The sequence below is a fragment of the Eptatretus burgeri genome, chromosome 8, assembly GCF_056783735.1.
Source record: "Eptatretus burgeri isolate ZD-2024b chromosome 8, Ebu_testis_v1, whole genome shotgun sequence".
Taxonomy (NCBI): Eukaryota; Metazoa; Chordata; class Myxini; order Myxiniformes; family Myxinidae; genus Eptatretus; species Eptatretus burgeri.
In genome coordinates, this window is record NC_140968.1 from 55,003,752 (window position 1) to 55,014,567 (window position 10,816).

Sequence of the window (10,816 nt, forward strand, 5' to 3'; positions counted from 1 at the left end):
ATTTTGCTGGGGCGGAGTCAGCCCTGAGGTGATCTCACCCCCGCCTATGTCCGTGGCCTCAAACACGTGCGTAATGGCGCTGAAGGAGTGGAGGGGGGATTTAATGCAGAAGACTAACTAGAAAGAAACTTGCAGCACACACATGAAATTCCCATTCGACATAAAGGAGGAATTCTAACTATCCACATATACTTAATGACATAACTAAACTTTGGGTCAACTGTATGTGTGAATGTGAATGGTTTCCAGATTCGTAACAATATCAGGGATGAAGAACAGCCATGCCTAAACAGCTCTATAATAATTGCAAGTCGGTTCATTTTTTGGTCCCATCAGCACCTGTGGGGATGTTATTTTGAGGCCTGTGACTCTCTGCATGACATGCCAATGTTAATTTTTATGTTATTCCTCTTGCCCTGAAGGGGGTTGTGAGATTATTGCTGTGTGTGTGTGTGTGTGTGTGTGTGTGTGTGTGTGTGTGTGTGTGTGTGTGTGTGTGTGTGTGTGTGTGTGTGTGTGTGTGTGTGTGTGTGTGTGTGTGTGTGTGTGTGTGTGTGTGTGTGTGTGTGTGTGTGTGTGTGTGTGTGTGTGTGTGTGTGTGTGTGTGTGTGAGAGAGATTGGTTTTTATCTCCATTTGTGGGTTTCAGGAGGTGAAACAGAATCCTCCCAGGACCCAAAGTATCCACCTCAACTTCAGTAAGGGATCACAGTTCATGGACCAAGCTGTTCAACTTTGTTGTTCTCAGAGTTTTGTTCCGACAGCTCTTTTCAGGATCGTCACCGAACCCTGGCCTGCCTCCAATTGTAGTTGGTTTGTGGTAATATTCCAGGGGATGGTTTTTAAAATGTCAGTGAGGTTCTTCTTAATCACTCCTGTTGCTCCAATTATCACTGGTGCTTTCGAGGAACCATGTAATGCTCTAGAAAAGTTCATATAAAGGGGTGCCAATTTTTTAAACAAATTAATCACACACATGCACATTATCTTATGGGTTTTCATTTTCAAGATACACAAAAATAAACTTCACATACTGACGGGTTTTAACCAATATATGTATGGCACCCCTTTATATGAACTTTTCTCGAGCATTACATGGTTCCTCCGAAGATCACAAGGGTAGTACAGCATGCACACAAGATCTTTTGAATGTGCCTTATTTTCTATCATCTGGCATTTTCCACAAACATTGGAATGGCCCTTCTTTTCTATTGTTTGCCACATGGCACATACCATATAATGTGGCCTTTTCTATGCCCCTGGCATTTTCCTCAAGATGTTGTTTGTAGGCGTATTATTTGTCGGTATTTGTGAGGAACTTGGGTTTCTTCAGATTTTGGGATGAGAAAGGTTTTTCCTTCTATGAGCCACTCATCCACTGCCTTTTCCTCTTTGATCAGTTTGTTGAATGTCCTGGCGTAGTGACTTTGGGGAGCATCAAGTTGTTTAAGCCAGTAAATTTGGAATTCCATCTGGGCCTGGGCTTTTTAAAGTTTGGCATTTTTAGTCTCACCCTGAAGGGGATGTGAGACTATTGCAGTGTGTGTGTGTGTGTGTGTATGTGTGTGTGTGTGTGTGTGTGTGTGTGTGTGTGTGTGTGTGTGTGTGTGTGTGTGTGTGTGTGTGTGTGTGTGTGTGTGTGTGTGTGTGTGTGTGTGTGTGTGTGTGTGTGTGAAAATGTTTTCGCTTTAAAGATGCAAGTATTTAATTACTTGCATCTATACATCTAGTATTGCACTGTACATCTGGACACAAGAAGTTTTAAAATGTGATTCTTCACCATTGAGAGATGGGGCCAAAGATTATATATTGCATGATATCTCAAAACGTTGTGGATGGATGATGACAAAACTACGAGTATGTGGATGATTTCGTGAGGTGACAAGAATTAGCCAATTCGATTTTGGAGGTCTGGATGTAGATCCTGGATATCAGTGGGACACAGAACATAAACTACCCAGCCTGGCAGAGGTATTTGCTCTACAAAGTGCCATTCTCATTACTACAAGAATGACAGAGAAGTGTAACATCAAAATACCACTAAACTCCACATTTACCACATTCTAGCTCCATGATTTACTACTTTATCAGTTATTGCTGAGTCTTTCTTCGACATCATCACAATTGTTATGAACTTCAGATATTTCATGACCCCAGGTTCATACATGGACAGTGTCATGATTTTTATTGTACATCATGATTTTGACTATAGTCGTAATCTGAAGATTCTTGATCAGAAAATTATTCGTCAAATTCACTTTCTGACGATTCTGAAGCGAGTTTGGTGGCCATTACCCTTTGCATGCTGAGACGATCGTTCCAGCGATGACGTCACACAGATGACAATGACCATGGCGGTTTTCTGGAATTTTCAGCAGCAGTACCCACCAGGTTGTGGTTTTTTATTATAAGTTTAACACCCCAAAATTATTGGATTAAAAACCATGTTCATTTCTTTGTTTTTTACTTAAAATCAGTCATCACATCAAAATATTTTTTAATGATTCTGTGGACTTTTAAGGATACTACATGCAGTGGAGGGAACTCCATTTATCCCTTTCTTGGCTTTCCAAAAAAAAAAATGTAGATTGCATAATTTGCTCTTTTTATTTGTCAGTTGTAATGAACCATCTCCATCTCTGTTTTTTGATTGGTCTTAAATGTTTGCTTCCAATGAGTTGAGTAGTGAATCACATCATAATTTTGTGGTAATTTGGTGTGGTCTTTTATCAGTGGAAAGCACATGATGGTGTGGTGCTTAAAGTGGATTGGAATCCTTTGAATGGACTCATTGTGTCTGGGGGAGAAGACTGCAGGTATAAGGTAAGACCTACATGTGGACATTAGATGCCGATAACCTTTTGTAAAAAATGGCTACAGCATGACATGTACCCTCAATTGCTCCGCTTGGTTGTCAGTTCCTTTTCTTGTCCACTCAAATACAATTTTGTCAATAATACAATTTTTTGTATTTTTTTTCAATTCTTTGGAAGTGAAATACAATTTTTCTTCTGTGTGTGTGTGTGTGTGTGTCGTGTTGCGGACCCGGAGCCGTGGCCGAGAAGACCACGAGGGGGTAAGCTACCTCAGATTCCTATCAGACTCTCCGGAATCGCAGGCCGTCGCCCACGAAAAACTTCGGGATGCTGAGGGTCGTTAATTGACCGTGAACGCCAATAACTCGACCACGTGACTTCGGGTCCTTCGTCTGATACCGTTTCCCTAAAGGTCATGTGGTTTAATTACCGGGGGACACACCCTCGGTATGCCTTGTTCAAACCGGATCACCTTACTGGATCAGATGCAGCTGAGCGTACCTGCCCACTGGCTAGTACTGGCTAGAAAAACAGATCGTTTGAATAACGTCCTGGCTAAGCTCGAATACGAACTATGCTGGACCAATGAAGGAAAAGACAGAAATGAGCCGAGAACATTTCTACACAAGCATTTATTTACAATTAAGTGAGGAAAGGTATGTGGCACCACAAAGTCACCAGACATGTATGCATCATGTATTTGTCCATGAGTCACAGGCAGCTTCTCCATTTTACTAATGTATGCAAGCAGGTACCACGAGTAATTCATTCAATCGAGGCAAAAAAAAAACATGGAGTCATTGACTTGGGTGCCGACAGATGAAACTGCCAATTTCCTTCCCTGGTACCTCTGACAAACAGTGGGAGTGCTTGAAACATATCCAAGTAGGAGCTACAGAATTCGAATAATGGTCTTGTTCTCCATTCCTGGGTGACGAATGCCCTGTACTAATTGTCGATGATGCTGGGTATATTTGTCGTACCGTGGATCACCCTTCACCAAAGTATGAGCACAGATCAGTTGTACTTGAGAGAAAGGCTGTTTAATTATTCATCAAGGTACGTGCACGGAGCGAGGCAACACCAAGAACATCAATAACCTTAAGGATGATTGGAGGGCGCCGTCACTAGTCTGAGACGGCGATATTACCCTCTTATATTCTCGGTTTTATCCTTGGACAAATGTTCATCTCACAATTCGTCCTTTCATTACAAGAATGGTGAAACACAAGTAGAGATAAGAGCACACAACGGTTTCTGCTCCCACAGTGTCTCCCTGAACCACTCAAGGTCAATTATAATCATTTTCTGCCTACACTGCTCTAATTGTCCTTTTTTACAAGCAGCCAGCCAAGAGTATATTTTATCACCAAGCCTGCAAAAAGCATATACTGACTTCGAAAGCAAAGCTAATAGAAAAAGGTACAATTCCCGACATATTGGGGTCAATCACAAGTTTCGACAGTGAAGGAAACAGACACACCTTGTTGATCTCCACCGTAATGTTTAGTGCATGCTCCTGTTCTTTGGGCTTACAGGATTGCAGAAAAGCCTTCCAATACAGTCATTGTAAAGATTCATAGAGCAACTTATGTTTCTCATACTCCGGTTGGAATGGTGGCCTGTAACCAATCCTTTCATTGATCCAGGAACTACGATTTCTGCTTCTTTCAGGACGTCTTCAATCCCCGATTCCTCAAATAATTTGCCATTGCAGTTGAGAAAGGCCATTGTCGGATGAAAATCTTCAAGTCTCAAGGCAAGATGCTGCTGAAAGTCTTTATTCTGCCAAAGTATCTCCTGGGCTTTCAAGTAAATAGCTTGGTCCAGTATCATAATGATGGAATCTAGCTCCAGATTGTTCGCGATAGACATGCTGCGAAACAGGAGCATGTACATGGTATACATCTTAGTGGGCTTGCATCAATGACTGGAAGGTATCCAACCCTAAAAACAGGAGGAACTTGTTCTTATAGTCAGGTGTTAAATCCTGTCCAACCTGGGATGGCTTGCTGACACTCTTTGGGCAGCTTAGACCAACATAAGGCAAAATCAAAGGCAAGATAAGGCCAGATACATGGATTGTGTTGCTTCAGTGAACTGTCAACACAGTATGGACCTAATTTAGCCTTGTGGCAGCAGGGAATAATATAGGTAGGGGGTGGAGCCACAGAGCACCTCTTGTTTTTCTGAGTGCGAATAGGTTTCTCGATGCAAGTGTTCAAGGACTTTCAAATGAGACACACTGGCCAAAACCTTTCATAATGGAAATGAAATTTGAGGACCCAGTGAGGTGCCTCAGAGTGATTCCTAGGGCAAAATGCTTCGGAGTTGGCTTCCTACCTTTCAACGAAAGATAAACTATATACTGAGCGATTGACAGCAGCTTTTGATAATTGTCCTTTGACGTTTGAAGAAAAACATTCTGACAGAGTTCACTTGAAGCCCCAGTCATCCAAGAAATAACGTATAAGGGAGAAGGTACAGTTTCCTCCACAGAGGCCATCTTGAAATCCACAGCAGTCAGGGGTTATTTATCCATCATTCCTCTAGTTTCACTTATTACCCAGTTAATGTACATAGCAGAAAGCTATAAGCGACAAACGTTTTTCTCATTTATCCACACCTGCGGTTAAACTGAATCCTCATCTTCCAAAGTTTCCTTGGTACCACTGGTCTCTGACGACTCCTAATGGTCGACGAGCAAACTCTCTTGACCACACACGTACACAATCTCGCACATATTTCTGCTGGTGGGCCTGATGAACTGGAGTTGAGGATAACAACGAAAAAGTTTCTCCTTGAGGTATACTGACTGTGAGTTATTTGTAAACTGTGATGACTGTCTGACAGAAATTGGCGAACACTTCCCCAGACAGACATTTGCTCCTTCATTTGGCTAACTTCTGCCTCATGACTACCTTGGTGTAATCCTTAAAACAGGACCAATGCTAACGCACTTTAATTGCCACCATGCCTGTCTCTCGAACTTGCGTGTGAAGTTTTCATCATTAAGTCTTGGCTGCTTTGAGTAGCATGCCACCTGAAAATAAAGGAAGTACATCCTGTCATATTCGGTGCAAGAGGGGGCATCTGTGCAAAGATGATTACACTATTATTTTCCATTTCTGGATTATATGACTATGAAGTAATCCTTATCCCAACAAGTAGACACAATAATGTGAACCCATCAAACTCAGTTTGCTTCCTAGACTCGTATTCACAGGTTGATAGTCTTTCCTTTAGCCATCTGTGCTGTCTTTCTTGCTGCTGGGCTGCCTTTGCAGCAACAGCAGCCTCTGCAGTCAATTCACCCTTTCTAATAGCTGCTCTCCAGCTTTGCTTTATTTGTGTCAAGTCTTGCCAGTTCCCCTCAATATTGAAGATTTTTAGGTCTGCCTTGATGACATCCTTCAAACGTTTACAGGGCCTGCAACGTGGGCGAGTTCCAGTGGCTAATTCACAAAAATGTACTCTCTTTGGGAGACGATGGTCTGGCATATGGCACACGTGACCCAGCCACCAGTGTGACCACTCCTTGGCTTTTTCACAAGATCTTGGCTATTCGTTGTTCACCTTGGCGTCTTGGTTTTCTATAGGTTTTCTATTATCATCGCTTTTCCGAAACCTTGTGAATTCTTGGCTTTTTTCATTGGCTCACCTTAGCATTTATGAAAATGAGGAGTGGTCACACTGCCAGCCACCTCAGTCTTGACGGCCTTCCCATCGTGCTTGTGGTTGTTACGTTGGCATGGCCAAGAATGTCCATATTTGTGATCTTTTGCCACCAGCGAATATGCATGATGTGGCATACTTATTTCCAGTGGAACATCTCCAGCTGGTGTAGGTGTTTATTTCGGGAAGCCCGTGTCTCGCTACCATATCGCAGTATTGCCAAGATGACATGGCGGGATACAATCAGCTTCCTGTTGAAATATGGACCTGAATGAAGTCACACTCGACTTTGGAGCGAAAAGAACGGAGATGTTGCACTGCCTAATCTCTTCTGGATTTCACCATCCAGAATTCCATCACTGGTGATCATGCTTCGTAAGTATACAAAATTGTCTGTTATTTTTAATGAGGTGTCTCCAAGAATAATGGGTATCACTCCAACTGATTGTGATGCTTAGTGTGGTATCTCTGTTTTCTCTTTACTGATTGCTCATCCCCACCTTGTGCAGGCATCATTCAGGACATCGATTTATAATTTTCTGCAGTTCCTCCACCTTATTACAGGTGAATGCTGCATCATCTGCAAAAAGGAATTCTCTGATGATATCTAGCAGAGACTTGCAAGTACTTAGCCTATGCAAGTTAAACAGGTTGCCATCCAACTTGTAATGAATACCAAACCCGTAGTCTGCCAAACTCTCAACTGCCATTCCAATCACGTAACTGAATACGATGGTGAAACAGGCGAGAGATAGAATGCAGCCTTGGCAGAAACCTGTCGTGATGTCATACTTTGAAGTTGTTTCCCCATTGATAGATACCTTTTATTTGCTTGCATAATATATCTACATGGAAGCTGTGAATCAAGTTGACAAATTTTGATGGAACACCACTCTTTTCCAGCAATCTCCATTCAAGGTCCCAGTCTACTGAATCAAAGGCCTTAACTATGTCAATGAGAACAAGGTGCAAGTCCTGCCTCTGCTCCCTACATTATTCTTGTGGTTGTCTCAAAACAAACATCATATCTAATGTACACTGACCTAAGCGGAATCTGCTTCGGATCTCTAGGGGTGGAGGACAATGGGGATGAACAAGCTGGGTATAAGCTTAAACCCAGCAAGAGGTGGAAGGGAAAAACTATGGATGAAACACAAATGGAACAAAACAAGCTCAAATGAGCGAAGATCCTCGTCCTCTTAATGATGACGTCATAAAAACGAACATGACGTCATTGTGATGTGTCAGGTTTGTGATAAATTATCTGTGCTAATGCCCGGCTTGATTCCCGCAAACAAAATTCAAACAGCTTGCCTAGTTTCGGAGATAATGGTATTGGCGATTCCCATTAGTGGCGATATTATGACGTCAACTTTTTTTCTCGGAAGAATTTCCAAAATCAGAGATGGTTACTGTCTGCGCAGGGTATTTTTACATATATATGCCAAGTTTCAGGAAGTTTCAATGAAAACTATAGGCTGTGAAACAACAAGCTCAAATGAGCTAAGATCCTCGTCCTCTTAATGATGACGTCATAAAAACTAATATGACGTCATTGTGATGTATCAGGTTTGCGATAAATAATTATCTGTGCTAATGCCTGGCTTGATTCCCGCAAACAAAATTCAAACAGCTTGCCTAGTTTCGGAGATAATGGTATTGGCGATTTTCATTAGCGGCGATATGATGTCAACTTTTTTTCTCGGAAGAATTTCCAAAATCGGAGATGGTTACTGCCTGCGCGTGGGCTTTCTGCATATACATGGCAAGTTTCACAAAGATCCAGTGAAAACTCTGGGTTTTGAAACAAAAAATGTAAAAAAATAGGAATGACGTCATAAAATCGATATGACATCATAGTGATGTATCGTATGTGCGGTAATTCATCTCTGCTAATGCCCTGTTCGATACTCGCAAACAGAATTGAAAAAGCTTGCCATTTTCGGAGATAATTTTTTAGGCGATTTCCATTAGCGGAGATATTTTGACGTCATAACTTTTTTTTTTCTAGGAGGAATTTTCAAAATCGGAGATGGTTACTGTCTGCGCAGGGTATTTTTACCTATATATGCCAAGTTTCAGGAAGTTTCGATGAAAACTGTAGGCTGCCAAATAAAAAAGTCCACAAGAAGAAGATGAACAACAACAACGTGAGTATAACTTAGAGATCCTCCACGAGGATATAAAAAAGTCCACAAGAAGAAGATGAAGAACAACAACGTGAGTACGACTTAGAGATCCTCCACGAGGATCTAAAAATAACATGAATGTGAGAGAGAAGGGGGTGTCGGGGTGAACACAAGAACGGAGAAAGGAAGGGGTGGTCTTGGGAGGGTTTATGAGATAGAAAAGGTTCACTAGTATTAATGGGGGGGGGTCGGGCGGGGGGGTCCTAAGGTGATTGTGAACAGCCATTTTGAACCCCTGAAGGGAAGAATGGGATGGAACAAACTGGGAAAATTGGTTCCACAGTTGAGAGAAAAGAGGAACATGAGTGCAGGTGAACATCGATCAAAACATTTCAACATCAAAACTAACAATAACAATGAATTGTGCAAATCATTTGGGATTGTTTAGTGGTACTTTTGAGAACAGTTTCAGTATAATTTTTGAAGGAGAATTTAAAAGGCATTCATAAGACTTGTTGTCAGAGAGGCTTTCTTACATACAGATTCAAATTATACAACAGGTTGTTGAGAGGCATGAAAAGGTATTTCCTTTTGATATATGTTGTTCTATGTCATGTGTTGCAAGTTCTTAGGGTTTTACCCCATGCACGTGAAGCAAAACGTAGGGTAAAGCAATTGGTTCACTTCTTTCTGTCTGTCCTGTCAACAAATGTTAGTTTATATTCAAGGAACAACTTGATTTCAATTGAATGCCATATTTTGAACAAGAACCAGAACATGAATTGGAAAAAAAACTCTGTAGATCAGCAGTACTTTGGCTCTGAATTTTTCCCAATCATGCATGCACAGAGAGGAGTGAGATAAAAAAAAACATTTTTGCTGTCTGCCTTCCTGACGGTCAAACAAAATTGAAAATCAGGAAACAGGATATCATAAGTGACACAAACAATAGGTCAGAATCTGTGATAGGTTTTCGTTTCCACGATAACTTAAGAACGGCTGAAGGGATTTAAGTCAAACTTGGTTCAAGTGTGTATAAAGATGTAAAGATAAACTGGTTAGGTTATGGGGTTAGGATGTCAAAGGTCAGCGGTCCTGTAAGGTAAATTTTCTGTGACCACACTAACTTGTGAACCAGTAATGGGATTTTGATCAAACTTGGTGTAAGTATATATTATGATGCAAAGATTAACTGATTAGATTTCAGAATCGAGAGGTCAAAGATCAGAGGCCATGTCAGGTAAAAATGTGATACTTGAGACCAACTGAAGGGATTTAAATCAAACTTGGTACAAGTATGTATAATGTGGGCGGAGACATATCGGTCGACGTCGTAACGTTGAAGAGTGCCGTTATAGCTCTTTCTTTTGTCAGCAATCTATATCTTGCAAGTCTCAATGAAGAGATTAAAATTCCAATGATTTTGTAAAGTTGTGTGGATATCTGGAGATGTTAAAATGCACAGCACCTTGTATAAAAGGTGATATAACTGGTGACATCCTATTAATATGCTAGTCCGTGTTCTGCACACAGGTCTGGGACAGTTATGGGCAGGTCTTGTATACATCAGCCATCCTGGAGTACCCTGTCACTGCTGTAGCTTGGGCTCCGAATGGAGACTACTTTGCTGTCGGCTCCTTCAATTCATTGCGATTATGCAACAAGGCTGGGGTAGGAATGGCACCGCACGTAATGTTTATTATCCATTCAGATGGTTATTTGCTTCACTGTGGCTCATGGTCACACTGATATTATAAGACAATGTATTACACATGACTATCAAGGACATCAGAATATATTTGAGAACCCAACCCAGTATGTAGAATTTTAACCTTGCTTCACAGCTTCACATAGCAAGTGCCCAAATGGGAGCACCAAATATTTTCCTTCCTTTTCCTTTCAATGTATGTATCTCTACATTAATTTTTCTCTTTGCTCTGCTTTACTTTTCTTTTTTTTTTTCTTTAATTTTTCTCTTTGCTCTGCTTTACTTTTCTTCTTTCACAGATGCTACTCACTTTCCTACCTTTTGCTAATACCTGCATTCTGGCTTCTTAAGGACACTTGTTCATTTATGGGCACCCATCTATCTCCCTTTTAGTTCCATACCCTATTCCTGTCACAGCATAGCGATTTAACGATGCAATTCTCATGGTGTACAAATTTCCTAAGCAAAGCAGCATGGCTAACTCAATGG

The 10,816-nt window shown here is 41.3% G+C and overlaps 1 protein-coding gene across 8 annotated transcripts in view; it reads left to right on the top strand.

The window, feature by feature from the left end:
- The window catches only part of IFT80 (intraflagellar transport 80), a 134,426-nt gene that overhangs the window by 23,862 nt on the left and 99,748 nt on the right, over positions 1–10,816 (top strand). For 6 of the 8 annotated variants that reach the window (XR_015060919.1, XM_085892107.1, XM_085892109.1 and 3 more), the window contains exons 7-9: positions 649–819; positions 2,733–2,822; positions 10,153–10,290. Coding sequence is in view for 7 of the 8 variants with exons in the window: in XM_085892107.1 (XP_085748233.1) it covers positions 649–819; positions 2,733–2,822; positions 10,153–10,290 (399 nt within the window). In the remaining variant the exon portion in view is untranslated. The remainder of the gene's footprint in view (positions 1–648; positions 820–2,732; positions 2,823–10,152; positions 10,291–10,816) is intronic. The other 2 variants (XM_085892113.1, XM_085892114.1) reach the window with 1 other exon arrangement.